This window comes from Octopus sinensis, linkage group LG5 (assembly GCF_006345805.1).
Source record: "Octopus sinensis linkage group LG5, ASM634580v1, whole genome shotgun sequence".
In the NCBI taxonomy this organism is placed as follows: Eukaryota; Metazoa; Mollusca; class Cephalopoda; order Octopoda; family Octopodidae; genus Octopus; species Octopus sinensis.
The window spans coordinates 86,797,538-86,823,311 of NC_043001.1; the positions used below are offsets into that span (position 1 = coordinate 86,797,538).

The 25,774-nt window shown below is 37.9% G+C and overlaps 1 protein-coding gene across 1 annotated transcript in view; it reads right to left on the minus strand.

Annotated features, from left to right (window-relative positions):
- Nucleotides 1–597: 597 nt before the first annotated feature.
- The window catches only part of LOC115211777 (pleckstrin), a 114,312-nt gene continuing 89,135 nt past the window's right edge, over nucleotides 598–25,774 (minus strand). Inside the window, exons 3-10 of the mRNA XM_029780456.2 lie at nucleotides 18,911–19,039; nucleotides 16,438–16,493; nucleotides 13,309–13,400; nucleotides 12,281–12,453; nucleotides 10,730–10,885; nucleotides 6,981–7,064; nucleotides 4,950–5,022; nucleotides 598–937 (exon numbers count right to left, since the gene is read on the minus strand). Coding sequence (XP_029636316.1) covers nucleotides 747–937; nucleotides 4,950–5,022; nucleotides 6,981–7,064; nucleotides 10,730–10,885; nucleotides 12,281–12,453; nucleotides 13,309–13,400; nucleotides 16,438–16,493; nucleotides 18,911–19,039 — 954 coding nt within the window. The 3' untranslated portion in view covers nucleotides 598–746. The remainder of the gene's footprint in view (nucleotides 938–4,949; nucleotides 5,023–6,980; nucleotides 7,065–10,729; nucleotides 10,886–12,280; nucleotides 12,454–13,308; nucleotides 13,401–16,437; nucleotides 16,494–18,910; nucleotides 19,040–25,774) is intronic.

Here is a 25,774-nt window from a genome sequence, read left to right on the forward strand (position 1 = left end):
TACTTTTGACTAAGCCGAAGGCCAAATTTTGTAGGGTAGGATACAATCAATTGAAAAGACTTTGTAGGCATCAGCTGTCCTCATTATAATAATAATAATAATGATAATAATAATAATAATAATAATTTCAAATTTTGGCACAAGGCCAGCAAGTTTGAGGAAAGTCAATAACATCGACCTCAGTACTTGACTGGTACTTTATTTGGTGGGATATGAACTCAGACAAAGTGTTTGAAGAAATGCTGAATGCTGATAAACATAATAATAATAATAATAATAATTCTTTCTAAATTTTATACTAAGCCAGCAATTCTGTGGAGAAGGGCAAGTCAATAATATTAACCCCAAGATGAAGGATGATAGCCAAAGTTGACCTTGAAATTTGAACTCAGAAAATAAAAGGCCAGAAGAACTACCACTAAGCATTTTGTCTGGTACGCTAAAAATTCTGCCAAATCAAAGCCTTATGTAGTAGCAGTAGAAGTAGTAGTAGTAGTAATCTATCTAAGCACAAGGTAAATTTGTGGAGGGGAAGGGCAATATATAACTAATGATAATAATTATAATTATTATCATCATAATAATTACTGACAACACTGAAGGTTACCAGATGACAATATTTAAAAAGAAAGCCAGAAGCCTGGTTTGTTAAGTTTTAATCTCTCTGAGAGAATCAGTAAATGTTTCCTAGACAGCAGTCAGGTTAAACCTGTCAATATTTCACAGTGTTTTCTGAACATCATTTTTCACTTAGGTGATGCAGTCCTTAATGTAGACTCTGCAGCTACATTGCTCACTGCTGAGGGTTTGCAAAACTGATTCAGCTGGATCAACCAGCAGTGACATTCCTCTCGACAGCAGGCCAGTAGAGTAAGGCGTCGTCCCTTCTTATCCTTCATGTATAGTTGATGGCGTTTAGATTCACTGAGGTCATCATCTATAAAAGAAAAAACAAAAAAACACATATTAAACATGCAATCATAATACATCATCATCACCATCATCTTAACACCCATTTTTCCATGCTTGTATAGGCAAAATGCAATTAATTCAAGCAGACTTTTTATTGCTGGATCCTCTTCCAGTCACCAACCCTCACATATTTCCAAGCAGTTTTCTGAGTAGATTGGAGAAAAACAACTCTGCTTGTATTATGCCTATCATTTACAGTTATCACATAACGTCAAAACAAGTGGACACAAACACAGTCACACACTTGTGCACTCCTAACCACATGGTTCGGGTATTCAGCCCCACCGTGCAACAGCTTAAGCAAATATCTTCCACTATAACCCTGGGCCAGTTAAAGCTTTGTGAATGAACTGGTAGATCGAAACTGAAAGAAGTGTGATGTGATGTGGTGTGGTGTGGTGTGGTGTGGTGTGGTGTGGTGTGTGTCCTCATAGTTATAGATGATTGTCAGTCATACAGTCATTCATTTCCAAGATTCTGTGAAAATATGTCTGATAATGAAGAAATATTACCTTGCTTGGAAACAGGTAAAGATTGATGCCAGAAAGGGCATCTGGCCATAGAAAATTTGCTTCAATTAACTCTGTCTGGTCCATGCAAACATGGAAAAGTGGATGTTAAAACGATGATGATATCTATGCCCACAATGGGCTTCTTTCAGTTTCCATCCACCAAATCCATTCAAAAAGTTTTGGTTGGTCCAAAGCTACAACTGTAGACACTTGTCCAAGGTACCATGCGGTGGGACTGAACCTTAAAACATGTAGTTGAAAAGCAATCTTCTTAACCACACATCCATGCTTGTGTGTGTTATACTACTGAATCTAAACAGGCCTGCAATGGCCAGATATACAATCCCTCCTCTATCTCCCAGAAATACACACAGTCAAACTGTGCAACAAACTGACAGAAACATTTCAACTGCTTACAGTAGTGCACTGTACCTCTGCCTAGGAGTAGTTAGGTGAACAGAACAAGCAAGAGTTGTGTATCTTTACTCTGATTACAGCACAGCACTAGCAACAAGATACAAACCAACATCCTTTTTGTTGGTAAAGCATTACCTCATCTACTCAACCAGTATTAACTCTATACTGGAGATAGTATGGGTGCATGCACATACACAACTTGGTCTTCATCAAAATGTTCAGATATTTTAATGTGATCACTCAATGTCTTTAATATAACAGCTAAATCTTCCTGCTGTTTTTTCAGACAGGGTATCAGATGGTTTAAGTCCAGTATGCTCACAATAAAGAGGAGATAGTACTTATGTTCTAGATGTTTAATACATTCATATTAAATGTATTATTATTATTATTATTAAGGTGGCGAGCTGGCAAAATTATTAGCACGCTGGACAAAATGCTTAGCAGTATTTCAACAAACAAATTCTACTGAGGTCAACTTTGCCTTTCATCCTTTCAGGGTTGATAAATTAAGTACTAGCGAAACGCTGGTCGATGTAATTGACTAGTTTCAGGCCTTGTGCCTCTAGTATAAGGGATTATTATTATTACCCCTGCCTTAGGGAAGGCGGGGGTATTGTTTTCAGTCATGTTTGTTTGTTTGTCCATGGATAAGATATCTCAAGAACCACTGGATGGATTCGGATGAAACTTTCAGGGATGTTTGGCCTCGTGACTGACACGAACTGATTAGATTTGGGGATCGATCCAGTACCGGACAAAGATTCTGGATTACTTTTCCAGTTTTTTTTACTTAATTTTTGAGAGTGGTTGGGCTCATTTTTAGTATTTTCGTTTGTGAGAGAAGTCGAGTTTATTTCAGATATTCTCATTTTAAAAATCATCTCTGGCTAATCGTTGAGAGGACGTTGGTGTTGCCTTGGCAGAGGTTTGTGCTCTGAGTGTTATTGTTATTAATATTATTGAGTGAGTGAGAGAGCAGTGCATGCCATCAAAGAGACACTGGGGTAAAATATATGAAGCTCAGTATATCCATCATGACTACTGTCTGATAAGGATACATCAGGCAAGTGCATCACAACCATATGTGTGCGACATGGAGATCTCATAACAAGATAAACAGTGCATGACCTTGCAGGTAGGACCTAGTTACAATTTTCTTCTGGTCAAGTAGCCTGTCCTGCTCAAAAGGTTGTTGAACAAAACACCCATGTTCCCAGAGGATAATTATTCAAATCCCAAAGAATTCCTCTCAACACTATAATGCTATAATGCGCCTCAACTACTTCTGCTTGTGATCAGAGATGCACATATCTTCATCTACCAAGGGACATGCTCAACTGGTTATGGTCAAACAGCCTACAAGCAAATCTGTGGTATTGAGCAAAATATTTGCTGTAAACTATCTTTTATACAAAACATGTACATGATAACACTTCCAATCAGTTAAGACCAAAAGCCATGAGAGCTACTGCCTGGTATTGCATCAGGGCATTTATTATTATTATTATTATTATTATTATTATCATTGAGAAGGCAGTGTGCTGACAGAATTGTTAGCACGCCAGGCAAAATGCTTAATGGTATTTTGTCTGCTGCTATATTATGAGTTCAAATTCCATCGAGGTCAACTTTGCCTTTTATCCTTTTGGGGTCAATGAAATAAGTTCCAGTTGAGTACTGGGGGACGATGTAATCGACTATGCCCTTCTCCTAAATTTCAGGCCTTGTGCCTATAATAGAAAGGATCATTATTAGTATTGTAGTGGTGGTGGTGAGCTGGCAGAATCATCACCACCATCTTTATGTTCTGAGTTCAAATTCTGCCCAAAGTCAACTCTGCTTTTCATCCATTCAAGGTTGATAAAATAAGTACCAGCTGAGCACTGGAGATTGATTAATCAACTAGCCCCCTTTCCCAAAATTTCACACCTTGTGCCTATAATAGAAAGGATTATCATCATTATTCCTAGTTTTATAATAGCAAACTGGTAGAATCATTAACACATCAAAGTGTTATGTGGCACAGCTTCTGAATCTTTATGAACTGAGTTCAAATCTTACTGAGATCAGCTTTGCTTTATAATCTTTCAGAGTTGATAAAATAAAGTACCAGTTAAGTACTAGGGTCAATGTAATCAACTAGCCATCCCTCCTCTCAAAATTCCTGGCCTTATGCCAAAAGTAGAAAGAATTGTAGTTCCTAGCCATGTAATAAAATAGTTTTGGTGTTATAGCCTAGGATGAAAACTTATGCATCTAACAACTGAAGGACTGAAATTCTGGTCTAGTTGCATTTCATTCAATTTTGATTATACACAGAAAATCATACATACTGTTACTTCCTTAAGCCAATGATCTACTAGCAGGAGAGCTTCAGGGTTGTCAGTCAACCTGTTAAAAACTACAACTCACTCACTCTCAAACCTAACCCGGTATTCTAATAGAAATGGCAAGACACAGTGGATATAGCAGGGCATAGTGGGTAGGGTAGTCCAAGATGGGTATAAGACATGTTGGCACAGCCTTTTGATATCAAATAAGTCAGCATCAATTCAGTAATGCCAAATAAGTGGCACCCAGACATTTTAATGTTTCTCTCTCTTTATGTATGTTAGCATCTACTTATGTTTGTATGTATAATATCTCTCTCACTCTGTCCCTCAGTCACTGTCTCTCTCACTCCGTGTTGGCCTTCAATGCCAAAAAGTACTGTTCTCCAAAACAGGCCAGAACATCCAGTCAACCAGACCAAATTGTCACTGCCCAAACAACTGTGCCCTGCCACCTCCTTCCATTCTGAGATACACTGTTATGGCTGGATTTTCTCCGCTCATAAGGTAGCTTAATCACAGCTGATCTGAGGCTAAACAGCAACAATGCTACAATCCTCAATGATATCGCCATGACCAAACAACAATGAGTGAAACATATTTAGCTGCAGCATGAAGGAATTTTCCCTACTTTAGGGAAATAATATCACCAGTTAAACCCTCTGCTCCACCACCCCTAACCTGTCCCATGAAACAATAAAATTCTCAAACCTACCTTTCCTGACAATCTCTTTTACAGTACAGCCTGTCAGGTCCATTATGGTAGATAGCTTCTCAGAGTCTAATGTCTACAAAAACAGTGCAGAATTTTAATTAACAACATGGCCAAGAAGGGTTTGAGACATTAACATCAACATTATCATCACTTAACATCCATGTTCCATGCAGAGATGGTTTAGACAATTGATGGATCCAAAAAGTGCATTATACTCCAATATCTGCTATACTGTTTTTTTTACAGCTAGATGTCCTTTCTAATATCATCAACCCTACAGCATATGATTGGTGTTTTTTTACATGGTACCAGCATGATTGAGGTCGCTCTGCAGTCTGCAAGACTAAAATCCCTTTGTTTGAGTGGGGCTACAGTAGAAAGGAAGGCAGCTTTATGCTAGGAGATGAGGGGATAAAGGTTGAGGGAAAGGGTCCAGAATAGAAGAGGCTTCCTATTGTAGAGGAGCTAAATGGTTATTCATATTATAAAAGAGAGGTTGAGAATGGCCAGGGTGGATCTTCAAGCTACACAATGAGGAGTGAGTGGGGATTAGAGTATAAGGAGCACAGATGGGTAAAGGTTGCAAGAATGAATGGGAGAGAAAGATGGTTTGAGATGGGTATGGGTGAGAGGATGAATAAAATGATGAACAGGAGTTAAAGGGATAAATAAGGAAGGTAGGGAAGAGTGACAAGTGTAAAAATTATGTAGGGTTCGCAGATGACCAATAATACATTTGAGTTGCTGACAAAATCAGTAAATGTTGATTTCTGTGAATGATGGAACATTGACAATGAAGTAGCTTGCTATGGGTTGGATGGGAAAACAAAGAAAAGAGATCAACTGACACAAACTTTTATAACTTGTTCTGACTTACCATACAACAGGAATAAACAAAGAGAGCTGCTACATGGTTGCTCAACCATACAGTAGCTAAGTTTCCCTTACACCATGCTATCTTAGAAAAAACATCTTTGTGATTATCCAATGTGCAAAAAATAGCAGCCAAATCTACCTCAAACTACACCACACCATCTTTTATAAAAATAGAAACATTGCATAATATAGTCTGGGGGAATACATGGCCAAGAAAAAAAAAATGACAAGGTCATGGCTGGGATGTCTTTAATCATAGATCTGTTCAAGCAATACCAATTTATAAGAAATAGCAACCAAATTTTCTGAAAATCACACCACAATTTTTTAAAAAATGGTATGGTCACAGCTGTTATGTGAAATAGTATTCTTTGTCTACGTTGCTGTAGCAATTGAGATATTATGATTGAAATATTTGGTTGTGTGAAGAAATGAATATGACTAAGAGAATAGTTTTGGTCATATGTTCAGATGTCTGATTTAAGTTAGCAGTGAAGTATACTTACTGCTAGAGGTCATTGGTATAGGACTGGCAAAATTTTGACTAGTGGTCTACATGTACCAGATCTTTCAGGAATCAATGTTGATATGCAGCCAGAAAATATCAGTCTGACTACCTGACAAGTGTAGAGAGTCATGGCTGGGTAAAAGCTGGATTTTGAGATGATAAGGAGGTCTAATGTGGATAGAGTATTAGCATGTCTGTCAGATATTTTTAAACAAGGAAACCAGCTGGTGCAGACAGTTCAAAATAATAGTCAATAGAGAATTCAATAGCTCTTACTTTTCAGAGGAGTATGAGAACCAAAAGGAGTAGTGTGGTGAATTTATTAATAAGAATGATGAATTCAATGAAAAGTAAACTGAGATCACTGACCTCAATACAGGATGAGCAATACTTGAATAAATTGAAGGTGTTCAGTGAATGACAGAGACGGGAAATGAACTTAGTGAGGAATACAGAGTGTGGCTAGAGTAACTTGAAGTGTTTAACTTGGGGATACAAGAAAGGTGTGAGTAAAGGGAAAGCAGACACCATCTACCAAAAAGAAAATACAATAAAGTGTGAGAGGAATGATTTATAAAAGGGTATTAAGGAGCCATCAGATGCTAAAGTAACCAGACTGACAAGAGGTCGACAAGATGAGAACTCACAGCTGTAGCTTTATGATATTCTAAAGTTGTGGGATTTTCTCGAAGAATCACTTTCACAGCTTGCCATCCTGGACTCAGGTTTTTCTGAAAAGACAAAAATACAGAAGATACAATTAACATTTCTTCTCAGTTTCAGTAAATATTGAGAAAAACAATTCAGAACTGAAGATGGAGGGTAGTACACAGAAGGTATTTTATTGAAAGGGATAGAGAACAAGTACTGACTGCAGCAGAAACACCTCAATGAAATGAGGTGTTTCATCATCATCATCATCATCGTTTAATGTCTGTTTTCCATACTAGCATGGATTGAACAGTTCAACCAGGGTCTGGGAAGCCAGGAGACTGCACCAGGCTCCAGTCTGATCTGGCAGTGTTTCTACAGCTGGATGCCCTCCCTAATGCCAACCACTCAGTGAGTGTTGTGGGTGCTTTTTACGCGCCACCGGCATGGACACCAGTCCAGGCAGCGCTGGCATCGGTCACGTTTGGATGGTGCTTTTTACATGCCACCGGCATGGGTATCACAACTACAATTTCTATTTGATTTTTATTTTGATGTTGATAATGAGATAATGAGAGTGCTCAACTGGTACTTCATTTAATCAACTCTAAAAGAATGACAAGCAAAGTCAATCCTTGAACTCAGAACATAAAGGACCAGAAAAAAACCCATCAAGCATTTTTTCTGGTATAGTAACAATCCTGCCAGTTCACTGCCTTAATAATAACTCTTTCTACAATAGGCACAAGGCCTGAAATTTGTAGGGAGGGAGCTAGTTGGTTACCTTGACCCCAGTGCTCAATTGAGCAGGATGGATTACTTGACCAGAAGAAAATTCTAACTAAGCCCCACCTTTAAGATCATGCACTGTTTATCTTGATTTGAGATCAACACATCGCACAAATATGGTTGTGATGCATGTACTGGTATACCCTTATCAGATGGGTAGTCATGATGGGTATATTGGGTTTCGTATATTTGTACCCCAGTTTAAGGTGGCAAGCTGGCAAAAACGTTAGCACACCAGGCAAAATGCTTAGCAGTATTTCATCTATCTTTACGTTCTGAGTTCAAATTCCACTGAGGTCGACTTCGCTTTCATCCTTCCAGGGTCAATAATTTAAATACCAATTGCATACTGGGCGTCAACCTAATTGACTGGTCCCCTCCACCAAAATTTTGGGACTTGTGCCTACAGTAAAAAAGTATATTTGTCACTTTGATGGCATGCACTCCTCTCTCATTCAATAATTTACTAGCTGGACCCATGAAAACTTCACGGAAAACAAAAAATATAAGCATCTGTAAATAGAGTCTTCACTTAATAACTATCGAATAATTATATATAAGCAGGACCCTGGGAAATTATACAAAATACTAAAAATGTAAGCATCTTTAAATAGTGACCATATTTGAGTATCGAATACTTTTTGTTATACTACTAATAATCATAAATATTTATACAATATAATTTGATATTTTTGAAATTCAACAGTTCATATACATGCACATTGCACAATGCTGACTTCCACGTGAGCACTGAGGTTTTTTTTTTAACTGGTACCACCTGTAGTCCAGGAGGTTTGAGCATTGATGCCTTTTGTTCTTAACTGATACCACCTGTAGTCATTGAGTTCACTCCCTCCAAGAGTTTTCCTCTCCTGCTAAACAGCTTGAGTGTTGTTGTAATTGACTATATTGAATTGGAGGGCAGCGAAGTATCTCGTGCTGGGGGTTGAACACTATTAGACTGAGTTGCTGTCAATGCTGCAGACTTTGGAGATGGTGGTGGTGGTGGTGATGCAATTTCGTGGTTTGCTGGTATGGTGTGGGAGGAGGCCGCTGCGAGAGAGATCCAGCAGGCTCCGCCAACTCATTCTCCGGTCTTGAAAGTGTAATCTGGATGTGTAATGATGGAGCTAGCTGGCAGGTGTGGTGGTGATGGTAGCTGGCACAGTGGTCTTCCTCACAATACTTCATGGTAGACAATATTTTGTGTGTATGTCACACCACGGGCAGGCGGTCAGTCAGTCGGCAGACAGACAGACAGGCAACATTACTTTTTGCAATTTCCATATTTTCAACTGCTTTACCATATAGCCGAAAACGAAAAGTTTTGCAGTGTTTTTTCTATGACGATATGAGAACGGTTTCATTCTCTTTCACTATTATTCTGTATCCACTTCTTTCTTTCACTCAATCTATCTAATTCTGTCTCCCCCTCTCACTCTCTTTCCACTCCCTACCCTCTCCCTCCTCTATGTCTCCTTGGCTCTCACCCTTCCTCCTGCATTTAATATATCTCCCCCTCAGCTGTCCTCATCTATAAATATCACAGGTCCATACCAGCAGGATTTCTTGCACACTACATCTGATTAATTCTGATGCCCAGTTTTTCACTTGAAGAATTTGTACTTTGTCATATGCTGACACTTATGGTAAACTAGCAGCATAGCCCAGCGTTGCCCGGGTATGTAAGAGCCCCTAGTAGGCAACGACTAATCCCAATCTAGTTCTTTCCCTCTAGGGAATGAAGGCGCATGTGTAGGTTGCAATGTCTTCTCTTCACTCGAATACTTCTATGTATACGATGTTCCTAGCTGTCTCCTGACAGAAAATGTGTTGCATATAAAAAGCTTAGATTCTCGACCCCATGTCGAATTTATCGATTTTTTTCAGAACTGGGGGAACTTTTCAAAATTTTCACTGCGTTAGTTTTGAATTATGACATTGGGCTATGTGTGTGTCAGGTTTCATCAGAATCGGTTGAAAGCCGTGGTCAGGATGAGGGTACAACCTGACAGATACACAGACAGACAAACTGCCGTTTATATATATAGATGTCCAGTAGAACATACTAGCTTCATTTCTTTCCAGTTTTAAGTCCTCTGCATTCAAGGCTCATGTCTCACTAGCATGCAGCATTGCAATTCTAACACAAATATCATGTAATCTGTCCTTCACTGTGAAGGAAAAGGCCTTGTTGCCAGAAGTGGTAGAAGCTCCTTGTACGTTTACAACTTGGTTCCTATACTTTCAGAACAAACATCTTCCTTCCTTAGTAAATGTAGGTAACAAAAGTTATTGACTAGTAGTGAGTCAGTCAGACATTTAAGACAATCAACGTCTGTTGTGTTCATTGTACTTACAGCTCCAGTGCATCTGTTACAAATGAAGCTTACTTTCTCTGTTAGCTTGTCTATTATTCCACTATACCTGCTCTGTGTCCACAGCTTACATTGTGTATAGCATTTGCGGTTTGTACTCAAATTTATATTTACTCCTTTCATGCATATTTAGTAAGACCATTTTCCTGAAGATACTAGGGTCCTGTTTAATTCCCCTATAGATTCAGCTAAGAGAGTTAGATCGTCAGCATATGAGAGTTCCCAAGGAGAGCCTGTCTTCATCTCTTCAGTGATGGTACATAGGGTTGTGATGAATAAGAGACTAAGAACTGAATTTAACCTGGAACTCCTAACCTCACATCAAATTTATCACTGAAATTGTTGTTGACCCTCCTCACTTTGCTTGCTTCATCTTTGTACATTAGCTTGTGCAGCTCTCACAAGCCATTCTACACCCAAAAGCAGTCTATTGTGGACAACAATGTAGTTACTGTCCACTCAACAACCAGCTGGAGCCACACCAATGAGCAGTAATCAACAATAACTAAACCAATCAAGGAACTATATGTAGGAACCATCCCAAAAGACTGTAGCAAGAACAAACATAGGGAACATACCTTTCTTAATAAGAAACTTTCTTTTATCACTTTCCCCTTCTTTGGAGATCTTTTCTGGCTTTCTCCTTCGTCCTCATCTTCCTCTTCTGAGCTGCTGGAATCACTGTCTGTGTTGTCTGAGTAACTATCACGTTTGGCCCCCATATTCAGAGAAGTCTACAACAGAACAGAAATTTAAAGATGTCACTAGCGTTATTTTGGACAAGAGTGTTATAAACAGTAAAATTGGTGATATTTCCTTTCACAATATCAACTGTAAAACTGTTTCAAGGATCAGGACATATATTTAAATAAGGAAAAAAAAATAAAACATTAGTGTCAGTAAACAATAACAGAGCAGCACAAAAATAAAGGAATATGCTATCCCCAACAGTGCACAGAATATTTTACTACAGAGATTTTAGATATATTCACTTAACTCCAGCTCCACTGAAAGAAACAACTCAAACTCATGTTGAAATGCTTTGTACCTCAAGAAATGCCAATAATAAACACACTGGTTCTATTTCACTTCTTTTATTGTTGTTAATCAATTGAAAAACCATTTAACAAATCAACTGTTTAATTATTCAGTCAATTAATCAATTGGCTAAGTTTGGCAAAGTCCTTCTCTTACTATTCACAGCCTCATCAATGACATGCCTTCTCTACTCTAGGTTTGCTTTACAAAAAGAAAGGAGTAATAACGAGGATATAATTGAACAAATCCAATCCCTACCTTTAATTGTCTTTGGATTAGTGCTACTAAGTACTCTATTACTGTAAAAAAATTTACCATAAGCACAAACTGGAAATTTAGTGATCATTCAATAAAGATGCATTGAAGTGGGATAAATTTCTGAAGGGTTTTATAGTTATGGAGGAGTTTTTCATAGTTGGCCATTAATAGCAATTTAAAGTATATACTAACACTACTACAAACATACCTAAACTGCAACACTTACTGAGTAGAACAGGTACAGGCAACCTTTTTCAAGAAGTGGGCTGCATGAGATGTAACTTATTAGGTGTGTCACACTTCTAAAAAATTTCAAGGTAATTTTTGTTAGGTGTGCCATTCAGAAAGGTGCCACTCAGTGGGATTGAACCCAAAACCATGTGGTTGGAAAGCAAATTCTCAACCACTCATCTATGCCCCTTTCTGATAACACATTTGTATGTTTAGGGTAGACCCCAGTCAAGCAGACCTATAAGCATGTAAATGGTCGTCTGAGTAATTAGGTGCAATTCACAAATCTATAACTCAGAAAATGCTTTAACTTTGTCTATCTAGTTGAGGATCATACTTCACATTCTAAACCAGTCAAGAGCAACCAACCCAATCTTTCAAATTAATTTAACCAAACAGGATATTGTTAGATTCCTTTCAACAAGGAGATTATCACACATGGGCTAAAAAAGACAAACCACAGAGTATATGTTGACTAACAGACAGACATGTTATTTCACCAGTGAATTATTCAACTAGTACTGATTTAGACTATTTTATCAAAATTCCAACCACAAATCAGTTTTATGAAAGAATGGTAAAAATAATTATTGAACACTTACAAATCTGTACAGACTCTCACCATCTTTAAACCTTTCACCAGCAATAGCAGAACCATCATTGAGTTCAATCTCCTGCAGATGGCCCAGCTTCAACAGAGTCTGGGCCATGGCAGCACCATCCTCTCTGTTTCGAACAACTGACCACCTTAGCAGCCAGTTGACTAAATCACAACCTGCAATGAAAATAAACAATAAGAGATGCTAGGAGAAGGACACTGTGAGTTCAATTTAAACGTGATAAATTGAACAAACACACGAGGAATATACAGATAGTTTCATACATCGGCTAGCTGTGAGAATGATCTCAGGAAGAAAACAATCCAATGTCAGCCTTGGAAGGATTCAAACTCAAAATCAAAGTGGTGCAAGACATTTATCCAGCTGTGTGATAAGAAGTATGCTTCCCAAACACATGGTTTCAGAGTTCACTCCCATCATGTGATACTGAGGGAAAGGCATCTTCCACTGTAGCCCAGGGTAATCAAAGCCTTGTGAATGGATTTGGCAAATGAAAGCTGAAAGAAACTAATTATGTATGTGTGTGTGTGTGTGTGTGTATGTCATTGTCTCTTTGCCTTGACATCATATGATAGTTGTAAACAAATGTCATTCTCAAGCAAGTGGTGCACCTTTCCAGTCTTCCATGAAAACATGCCTGGTCTGGGGAAATATTACCTTACTTGGAAACAAGGATTGGAGGTATGAAGGGCATCTGGTTGTAGAAAATCCACCTCAACAAAATTTTGTCCAACTCATGCATGCATAGAAAAGCAGATGCTAATGCAATGATAATAGTTTTCTGAAACCAGCAAAGTTGACCCTCAGCTCATAGATTCAGTATCACTATCCATTTGACCAGTCCTGGCTAGCCTTCTCAAAACAATAAAAAAATAAAATAAAAAGCTATTTCTCCACACTCTAACATGAAGGCACAAGCCATCGCTGCAAACACACACACACACACACACACCACACACACACACACACACACAAAATGATTTTAGATGGTACAAGCTAATTCTTCTTACCTTGGAAACAGTTTCTATACACAACTCCACCTCGTAAGTGCATGCCAAGTTCAACCCCAGCACCAGGCTCTTGGATTGTACCAATTATTTCACTGGAGTCAAGAGAAAAAGAAAATGCAGAAGTTGGAAATAATGTCACACTAAATATTTTATTGTAATAAAAGGGAATGTAATAATCTAGAGAATAATGTAGCATAATAATGAAGAGGAGAGGAATGTTAAATTCATTCTGTTTGAAGGGTATGCATGTATATATATCAAAAGGATGTGTTATAATACTATTCCACATATACAAAAACAGCCATACCAACGATCCAACATACCTCTATCATCAGCTGCCTCACGGATATCATTAGGGGTTCGACACCTGGGCAGTACCATTCAATCCAGCAATGTCAACAGCCCTAAAATAAGTGTTGTTTGGGAACAAACAAACCAAAGAAATCACAACTTTCAAACATATTTACCCTATGTACAACCGTATCAGTAAATAAATTTAATAAGTATATATATATATAGGTTTGGTGATGCAAACAGGAAAATAAAATTCAAAACATGTATTTTAATAATCATCATCAGAAGTTACAGAGAGATTAAAGGACCAAGAGTTTGTGCATCGGTAAGTTCCAAGGCATGAAACTCGCAGTCCTTGAACCAGTCTAACTTCTTCCAATTATTAATGAAGAAGTGTGAGTGTGTGTATATATATATATATATATATACACATACAGAAAAAAATATGGTGTTAGCAAATCATAGTTTATGATTTTAAATCAAATGCTGATATGTCATTATTTTTAAAGAAGATACTATTCCATGTGTCTTAATTCACTTAAATGACAGGAAATTGGTAGTAGAACTTCTGGGGAAAAGTTATTACTGAAAGTTGCAGAACACTATCCAGTGTTTTATAATCTTTCATCCACTGAACACCATAGAAACTAAAAATAAATACCAGTTCTGTGAAGTGTGTAGTCTTGAAATGCATGTCACAACTGGCTGCACCAACAGTATAACTGTAAACTGGTTAAAAGGGTCAGTCACCTTGTTAACCCAATCTATAGAGCTGTTAATAGGAACCATATGCTGGTACAGTTCAGCAAAGCAATCACATCACAGAACTGTTGCTACACCTAGAAAATCTAAAATATTTCAGAACCTCAATCAATTATTCTCACTAAGTTGCTTAAAGACTTGACACTATGGTTTCCAGTCTCAATTGGAACTATTTCACTCCACATATCATATTTACTCATGAATCATAAGTTGCATCCCTAATTTAGTGTTAAATCTTAGTACAAAATTTTCTTCTTTCATATTCAAACTTGACATCAACTTTGCCCTATATATAAGTCCCTCATTTTTTTTTTTGCAGTTAAAATTAGGCATAACATATCGCAACTTATACACATGTAAATATGGCATACATTCAAAGGATTTAAAAAAAGATATCAATGGTACCACTTCACACTTAACACGTCCTCTTCAAAGTCTCAGCTTCTTAGTTCTTAACAACATAAATGGTTTTATTGCATTGTAACTCCAGATCAATGGATAAGCTATAGCAAGCCACTTTACCCAACCTAACAATTATCTTTAAAAAAGCACCCAGTACACACAGTAAAGTAGTTGACATTAAGGACATCCGGCTGTAGAAACCACGCCCAAGTTACACAATGGGGTTCAGTGACCAGTGCTGACCTCTAGCTCGTTGGTTCCTGGCAAATTGTGCCACTCTTGCCAGCATGGAAAAAAGGGACATATGATAATGAAAAAACAGTTTGCAAATGTATGCAAATATCTGAACATGTATAATACAACTTACTACTAGCTTTTAAAAAAAATCTGTAATGATTTTATGCACCACAAGACTAATTCTCACAGAAGACCCGTTGGTTTATTGCACTCCTTTTTAGAGGATAACTGAGAGCATCTACTCAAAGGATTTGAACTCAAAACATTGGGAATCAATCTAAATAAAGTTTGCACACACTAATCTTTCTCCATTATCAACAACTCTGGAAATATCACTACAGTAATATAGCACAGAGAAAGGTCACCATAAAACCTGGCCTCATGGAAAAACATTCATAACTTTTTTCCCTTGGACCTTGTGATTATGGTGTTGCTATAATCTATATATGCAATAAAGGATGATCAGAAAATGCAAGACCTAAGAAGTACTTTGGACAGTAATCAGAAAAAAAAATGTGCTGAAGACTATTGCTTAGCATTCTTAGTAGGGCTAGATCTACAGAAAATCAAAAAGGTACATATGGTGCAGTAGCAAAAAAGAAATGAGGTGCAACCAAGCAGAGAGAGAGAGAGAGAGAGAGAGAGAGACAAAGTAAGATCCATCAAAACCTCAACATTCATTCATGTAGCTTAACATATAGAAGAGTTATTCAAACTTCGATTTGCTCTACCATTCATTTCCAGACACACTGCTATTAATACTTATTTTAAACTGCAGCTATTATAACAGGAACTTCTACTTAACCTTCAAGTAAACTTCAAGTAAAATGTCAGTGAACTAGTTTCACCTGTTTGGGGAAGTGAGAGAGCAGCAAATATTATGAGAATGCTCCTAACTTCTATTCCTCTTCATGTTAAACTTAAAAAACTGTAATAGATGGCCAACAAAAAATTATTGAATTAAGAGTGAAAAGTGAAGTGAATTTTGACGGAAAATGAACTCAGAATGGAATATGATACCTTACAATCTGTGCTACTTGAGGATTCGGGTATAATGCTCTTGCATTTTTTTTTTTTTTGCACCAGTATACATCATTTTGGTCTTCCTCTACTAAGAATGCTAAGCAATAGTCTTCAGTACACAGTAAATGCTAAGAAACTTGGGGAATCTTTTTAACTGGCCTTTGAAGTTCTTTTTCTACTGATTGCTGCCCAAGAGCCTTTGCAGGACAGTAGGTACTGTGGTATTTTCTTAATCATCCTTTACCAGATATCAATTATAGCATCATTGGGCCCAAGAAGAAAATTTTGAAGGTCTTTCCTTGGGGTGAAAAAGGGTCAAACAGTCTTGTAGGAAGAATGAAGAGAAAGTGGAGGGGATCAGAGATGCAATGCCAGAAACAAACAAAATAATATATAAAAGTTGCCACTCACCTAACATTTGCATAAACTCGAAAGTGTTGGAACGGCACTTTTCTGTGACATGACACCTGCAGAAAAAGAACAGTGTATCAACATAAACATCACTCAGTTACAGCTACTAACACCAATGCCACAAACATTACTTCAAATGCAACTCCAAAAGAAGTAGCAAATATAACTTCCAATTGGCACAATTTCATCTTAGTTAATTCAAGCTTCATCCTGACATTCTTCATTATCACCATTTAATGATTCCAGACATCACCATTGGATGGTGATGTCAAGAACAGGATGTGGCAAACCAGAGGACTGAAGCAAGATCCACTGTCTGCTTTGGCATGATTTGTACAGCTGAATGTTTTCCTAATGCCAACTACTTAACAGAATGTACTGGTTGCTTTTTACATGGCAACAGCACTGGCAAGATCACCATGCAACTCACAAGACCCCTCAACTGAGAATGTGAGTAGTATCGAGGGAGGTAGTTTTGTGCCAGGAGATGAGAGGTTAAAGTATGCTAGAGGAGCAGAAACAGGTACCTTGCTGTAGAGGAGATACATGGCTATCCAGTTGGAAAAAGTAAAAGGAGATGAGACATAAAGAGGAGAGAAATAGGATAGTAGTGAAAATGTGTCAGGGCATGGACCTTATGGAGGCAAAGTGGCTAATGCTGGTGGCATGTGAAAAGCTCCTTTCAAGTGTTGGGCCTCACAGAGGCAATGACAAATGACTTAGACTTTTGGTATTATATTGTGCTTGAAAAGAAGACCCATCAAGCTAAGTTAAACCGCAGTCAGGGCAGATACAGCTGTCATGTGAATGGCACATAAAAGCACCCATTACACTCTCAGAGTGGTTGGCATTAGGAAGGGTATCCAGCCGTAGAAACCATGCCAAATCAGACTGGAGTCTGGTGCAGCCTTCCAGCTTGCCAGTCCTGGCCAAACCGTCCAACCCATGCCAGCATGGACAACAGACATTATATGATGATGATGATAATGATGGTACAAACATTGATTAGCCCTAAATTAGCACTTATCCAGTAGATCTATAATTGCTTCAAATTTTAGCATAAGACCAGTAATTTTAGCAGATGGTTGATTACACGGACTCCAATATTTGACTGGTACTTATTTTATAAACCCGAAATGACGAAAAACAAAGTTGACCTCGGTAATAATTGAACTCAGAACATAAAGAGTAGAAGAAATGCTGTTGAGCATTTTATCCAGTGCGCTAATGATTCTGCAAGCTCACTGCTTTCAGTAGACCTGTAATCAAAGACATTCTACACATGACAACACCACCTGTTAATTAAATAGTGTATCTAGGATTACATTATCAAATCTGTCCCTTTTAACCTATATATGCCCATAAAAAATTCCACTGTATTTAGATTAAATGTTATGGCAAGCTTTCACAATCTGGCAGAGAAGGACAGTATACAACTGTTAGCTACGGATGTCGACTACCTACTGAACATTTTGTATGCTCAGTCAGATGCTTTCTGGCGAGTCCATATCCAAACAAGTAGGAACAGGTTTTGTGTTGCGAAAACACAACCAAAGGTATATTAGGGGTTAAGATGTAAAAGAAATTTGGTCACACCACCGCCACCATCTATCTTCTTTCCAGTTACTCCAACCCACCTTTATATAATATGGGGAAGTTCTGTATTTACTCCATATCCACACACCAGTGTTTGTTCCTCCATCATGCTTCAGTATCTCAACACCTGGCATAATGCCACCACACTCTCTCAAATACTTCTCCCATACACACTTACTCAAGGAGACAGCTTCCTTTTCTTTTCCTTTCTTGCAAGTTACTTGGTGACCTCACGAGTGCCAGTGGCACAAAAGGAGCACCCAGCACACACTGTAAAGGGGTTGGTGTCAGGAAGGGCATCCAGTAATAGAAACTATGCCAAACCAGACACTGGAGCTTGATGCAGTGCTGCAGCTCATTAGATCCTGTCAAACCCACCAACCCATGCTCGCATGGAAAACAGACATTAAATGATGATGATGATGAAGTGTTAATACTGCTACTGTTGGTTGTTGTTGTTAAGCAACAAGACGGGTAAGGGTGATTGTCTAGGGCTTAGGGGCGGGAGACCCCAGACCTTGGACAAAAATAGCTTTGGTCGTCTTGTTGTAATCAAGGGCTCTTCGTTGATGCCCGACACCACTGGGAGGTGACCCTCGAAGTTGATGGAAATGGAGATCTCCAGGTCCAAATTTTTGAACAGCTGCTGCTATTGGTGGTTGTATTAGTATTGTTACTGCTACTGTGAAAGGATAATAGAAGTGGTGGTGGTGAGGATGGTGGTAGTGTTGTTATTACTGGTAGTATTGATAATTATAGAAGCTATTTTACAGAGATTAAAACAGATTTTACTGCTACATGGCAGCACAACCATTCTGGAGTCCCAGTAACTAATAAAGAGTCATTAGTATGTAGAAAGTGAATGCAATAGACAAACCTGTTTTATCGTGCTGAGAGAGCGAATCACTGCACCAATAGCATGTGCCCACTGATTCCTTTCTTCCTCTCCAGCAGCCTGAAGATAAATTTCCCGATCTCCAGATGGCATACATATTTTGAAAGTCCCCTGAAATAAAAGAAGAACAAAGATCAGCAAATGGCACCACTTCATTAACAGAAAACTTAATTAGTTTACTTTGGACAACAAAAACCATTAAAGATTTTTTCAACATAGGTAACAACTTCCACAAGGTCAGTTAAATATTCATCCGTGCAGGACTGCATATTATGAATACCTTAAAAGCTTTTATGTGAAGACACAGCATTCACAGCAGTGTATATTAACCTCCTTTGTCCCCAACACTGTGATTAAAAAAAGTAAAAATAAAAATAAAATAATGATGATGACAATGATGATAAAACGGCAGTTGCAGGCATGGCTGTGTAGTGAAGCTCACTTTGCAACCTCATGGTTTCAAGTTCAGTCCCATTATGCAGCTCCTTGGGTAAAGTGTCTTGTACAAATAGCCCCTACTCGACCAATGTGTTGTGAGTGGTTTTGGTAGAGGGGAAACTGTGTGGAAGCCTATCATGTGTGTGTGCGTACACGTGTATATATGTTGTAATTGTATGCATCAGTGGATCTTTGTTTACCCCACCCTGCCACCGCTTGACAAACCTGTGCCAGTTTGTTCACATCCCCATAACTGAGTGGTTTTGCCATAACAGGGTGATGAAATAAGTAAGAGGCTTAAAAAGGGGAGAAAAAATAAGTACTGAGGGCGATTTGTTTGACTAAAACCCTTCAAGGTGACACCCCAGAATGGCCACAGATAGACCATCATGAACAGACAGTTAGTATATAGCATATATATATATATATATATATATATATAAATTTTAAGTGAAACTTTATTGCAAGTTACATTCATTTGCTACTCATGTCTCATTCTGAAATAACCAATGCCCCATCAAAATATTCTTTTCTACTCTAGGCACAAGGCCTGACATTTTTGGGGAGGGGACCAGTCGATTAGATCAACCCCAGTACACAACTGGTACTTAATTTATTGATCCTGAAAGGATGAAAGGCAAAGTCAATCTTGGCAGAATTTGAACTCAGAACGTAAAGACAGACAAAATACCGCTAAGCACATCCCCGGAGTACCATTTCTGCCAGCTTGCCGCCTTAAAAATGCCCCATCAAAATATTACCCAGCAACACAGGTGGGGAGTGTATTCCATCTTGAGAAACACTGATCTACAGCATATGTTAGGGAACTTTTTTAGCCAATTACCCCAAAATATCTTTATTTATGCTGATGTCACCCTCTTGATTAGAAAGAAAGAAAATCATAGATAACAAGGAATACGTTTTTTTTATATAATTTTACTTATGTCTAATGAGCCCTCATTACCCCAAAGAATTTCATTTTTACCCAGCCTGGGGTAATTTACCCCAATTTGCCAACCCCTGATCTAAAGTGACTAAAGAAGAATTTTCATCAAATGTATCAGAATTGTGATGATGTACTGAAGTGAAGCATGAGAGTTGCAGTGAGTAGAGCACAAAATGTGGGCATGGTTTATTGAATGTGTAATGTGAAGTGAAATAGTTTGTGCACAAGTCGGTTATGAAAGTGACTGGGAACCCAAATAATTAAACTGTGTTTGAGGACTCAGATGTTTCAGTGAGTCAATGGACCTTTCATCGGTGTTTTAATTATTTTATCTATATTTCTACTTGTATTAGTCAGGGGATAGTAGCCATGTTGAGGTACCACCTTGAAGAGTTTTTATCAGACAAATTAAACCTCAGTACTTCTTTCTTCCTTTTTGTAATCTGGTATTCATTCTATCAGTCTCTTATGTCAAGCTGCTAAATTATTTAGATGTAACAAACCAACACTGGTTGTCAAGCAATAGTGGGGGACAAACTGAAATACACATATTCATACACACAGTGGCTTCTTTCAGTTTCTGTTTACTAAATTCACTCACAAGTCTTTGGTTGGCTTGGGGTTATAGTAAAAGGCACTTACCCAAGGTAGGACTGAACCCAGAACCATGAGGTTGGAAACAAACTTCTTAGCATATAACCATGCCACTTCTCTATGTTTGCATCTATCAAGAAATTCAGTGAGGTAAATTTTCTACAGCTGGATACCTTTTCTGTCACCAACCCTCACCTATGTCCAAGCAAAGTAGACCTTCCTTTTGGCAGGACATGTTTTCATGGAAGACTGAGAATGAATTACACTGCTTGTATGATGGTGAAGCTCATTTACAACTACCAGGTAATGTCAAGATGGGACACATACACACACATACATCCACCTCCCTACTTCCATAACTTACTCTCACAATACAACTATAGCTATCTCCCACACCACTACCATCCAAAAAGAAAAAAAAACCGCATCAGTAACTCTCCATCTCAAGACAGTTACACTCTTCTCCCCATCCTATCTTTCTCTATACTGCTTTCTCCTCCCATCCTCACACAGACACAGACCCCTGCCACAGAACCACATTCCAACCTGCCCTCTTTAATCCACTTTTTTTTTTGTCTCCAATCACTTTTTCTCATTCATTCTGAAATGTCAAAACTACTTTATTCTTTTTTTTTAAAGCGTCAAACTAATACATTTGTTAAAACTTGCTCCTACTTGTATATCAATGTTCACTTGTGTTCATTGTCTTCAACCCCACACACTCAATGGGCTTCTTTCAGTATCCATCTACCAAATCTACTTATATGGCTTTGGTTGGCCCAGGGCTACAGTAAAAGATATTTGCCCAAGGGCCACACAATGGGACCAAACCTGAAACAATGTGGTTGGAAGTGAACCTCTCAACCACACAACTATGCCTGTGTGAAAATATAATGTAATGTGTGTTAGCGGTGGTTAAAGCTATTAGTGATGGTAGAGACAGACCAATAAAGATTTTAAGCCATAGATTATTACATCAGTTACAAGATTGGATGTCAAAACACACAACCTACATAATTATGGTGATATGTTTAGATGCAGTAAGTTCTAATTTTAAAGCATCAAGTCAGAGGCTTACTGTATGGTTGGTATTCAGAATGACATGCGAGCTACGTTAATAGAAGCAAACAGGTGGATGCCAACAACTAAGTACAGCTACTTCAGAAAGAAATATTGGTATCTAAGAATATAATCTAAGCCAAAAGGTATTGTATAAAAGGGGAAAGTAAATTCAGATGTTATTTTGTAATTTTGCACTAGTATTTTTACTGCAGTGATTCATGCTGTGTTGCATCAATTTAGCATAACATAGATTCATATTTTAGTGTTCAAAAAGTTGTTCCACATCATGGCTTCTAATCTGACATGATGGTATGTTACTGTCTGTGCCAGTCATCCCCCATCAGCCTTCTGCTTCCACTAACTTCAAAGCTGTGGAAATAAACATTAACCCTTTAGCATTTAAAACCAGCCATATATCCAGCCCACACCTTTCTACCTGTTTTATGTTCAAATCATCCAGATCCAGCTTCTCATACTTACCTAACGTTGTTTTAAAAGTTAACAATCACATTATCAAAATCTTGAAACTGCAAGATAACACATGATTGATTCAAAACCATGTGAATAAATAAGCATTATACTTGACAGAGTAATCTGAATGTTAAAGGGTTAAAGTTATTTCTTCAATAAGTATAGCTGTGTGGTTAAGAAGTTTACTTCCCAATAACATGGTTTCAGGTTCAGTTCCACTGTGTGAAACCTTGGGCAGGTGTCTTCTATAGACTTGTTAGTGGACTTGGTGGGCAACAGCCCAGAATAAAAGACAAAAAGTGAACAGTGAAAGAACTATAAAGTAGAAAGGGTACACAAGCTTGTCAGGGGTGGTGTTGGTGAATTTTTGTTGGAAAGAATGGAATTTTTGAAGGGTGCAGTGTCCTATGTCTGAAAGTCTTAGGTATTGCACTATTTTTTGATGTTATGGATGGTAGAAATATCAAATTGAAAAAAGGTAGTCAAAGTTGTTATTGAAAAGATGGTGGATAATCTTGTAATCTTATGATGATGCTCAGAGAAGTAAGACATTCAAGATTCAGTAAGTGACTGACAGAAAGTATTTGTGTGGATATATGTCTCAAGATAACTTGATATTCTGAACAAGATGGTGGTTCCAGGTTGGTGTTGCAAGCTTGTGCGTAGACATATAGCTTTTGATGAGCACCACTTAACCTTCAAAGAATTATATTACAATCTTAATAAATTAATCTGAATATACAGAACTGACCGAGTAGATAAAAGTAACAAAAAAAAAAATCAAGATAAGTTCACATCTAAAAGCATTTCATTGATTTTAATCAAAAATATTTTATAATGTAACTGATAAAGACCGAATGGAAAGAAAGATGTTTGTTAATTTTATAACCACATTCTTGTATGCAATTATTTTTAATAAACTGCTTTTTAATTATAATTAAACAAGTTTGTTTACATCCAAAACATTTGCAGGATGGTTTTCAAAACCTTTTGGATATAAATTAATGAAGACTATTTCCTAATACACAAGTGGTAGACATATGTGCATGTGCATGCATGATTACTACATTTTCAAATCTTTTTATTGATTTTAGTGGGATTTATGGTTCATGCCTTATAATACTGGTAATATATTAATAAACTCATTCTAGACTCAGTACTTGTCAAAATAATATACAACTTTCATGCTAGCTAGTCCAACCCATGCTAGCATGGAAAGCAGATGTTAAACGATGATGATGATTAAACAGGGAAATAATCAAGATATTAACTTGATGCATCATCATTTAACATCCACTTTTCCATGCTCATATGGTCAGATGGAATTTGTGGAGATAGATCTGTCACCATCTCTCAGTTTCCAAGCAAAGTAATATTTCCCATGGAAGATTAGAAAGAAACAACCTCACTTGTATGACAACGATGCTCATTTACAACCATCTTGTGATGTCTAGGCAAGGGTACACACAAAACACACAGAAATACACACACACTTCTTGTCAACCAAATCCACTTACCCAAATTACCATGCAGTGGAACTGAACCTGAAACCGGAATTTCAGTTTACCAGACAACTATTTACGATACACAGCCTCGAACAGATCTCTAACAGAAATACTGAACTACCTTTGATACATAAATCCACTTAACTATTTTCGCCTTCCATACTGTGACTGGTTATGTAAAATATTTGTGACTCTGGCCATGCAACTACATCCACATAGCTATCTCAGTATGTTCTCATATGAAATATCTGTCGATTTATTTTTGTATAATTTGCTTTCAGCAGTCTTGATTTAATAGCTGCACTGTGTCTTTAGTTAAATTGCTCAGTGCTTTGTTCCTGTTGATGTTGAGATGAAACAGTTAAATGTATATGCAGTTAGAATACTCTCTCGTGACTTAACAATTCAAATCCAGCACAAATATTATATCCTTTCCAGGAAAACCAATTCTAAACCATCTTAGTTCATCTAGCTGCTATGCATAAAATATTTACCATGCTTCTCTGGAGAATGTTAACCAGATAGAGATCTCACATTTAGAACCAAATACACACAGTTTGTGAGCCAATAATGAAAGATATAAACCATGCCATTACACTAACAATATCAGGTCCTTGTGAAAATGTTATCACACAATTTCATTACCTCTCTCCTATAAATATCAAGAAATTAATCATTATGAGTAAGTAGACCTGAAGAATTAGTTCTGAATTAAAAAGACCAGATTAGATCACCTCTGATTAGTGCATGCATAAACAACAGGTAAATAAGTTATTTATTCACCCTAGGCTAGCACTGACCAAGTGAAACCACAATCAAGGGCTTCCTAGCCATAACCACTGTCTTTTCTGCATATACCATTTTTTATCAAGGTGGTAAGCAGATAAGATTTGGTTGCTATTTCTAACAGAACTAGCAACCACCTACAGAACCCTCCATTAGATCAAGATACCTAAGTGGGTGGAGAGGTTAGTCAGTGCTATGTTAGTCTTCAGAAAGAACAGGAAATAGGGGTCACAGTAGTTCAGGCTTTGGGTTCAGTTTCTGATTTCACCATTCTCAATTAATCAACTGGAAAATGTCAGTCCAAGAAAGAAGAGAAAATTTAGTGGTGGTGGGGTGTGGGGAGGGGGATCCAGTAACAGTTTCCACTGCTTACTGAGAGATTAACTGGACAGATCTCTTTCCACAGTCTGATTACTAATGCCAGTAGAGTAGGAGGGAGAGAGAAGTGAAGTCTTTCATTCATTGAAGCAGACACAAACAGTTGGAAAATATGGATGAGACCAACTGTTTATAAAGAGAGACAGAGAGACAGAGAGACAAAGAGAAGGAAAGAGGCAAATAGAGTGAGATAGACAGTGAGAGAGACACACAGAGAAAAAGAGGTAAATACAGAAACAAATAGAGTGAGAGAGAGAGAGAGAGAGAGACAAATGGAGAGAGAGATATAGACAGAGAAAGACAAAGGGGGAGAGAGATAGACAAAGAGAGACATGGACATATATACAGAGAGATGTAGAGACCAAGAGAGAGCGACATACAAAGACAAAGAGAGAAACGCACAGAGGCAGAGAGAGAGAGACGCACGGAGACAGAGAGAGACGCATGGAGACATAAAGAGAGACGCACGGAGACATAAAGAGAGACGCACAGAGACATAAAGAGAGATGCACAGAGACATAAAGAGAGACGCACGGAGACATAAAGAGAGACGCACGGAGACATAAAGAGAGACGCACGGAGACATAAAGAGAGACGCACGGAGACATAAAGAGAGACGCACGGAGACAGAGAGAGACGCACGGAGACAGAAATAGAGAGAGAGAT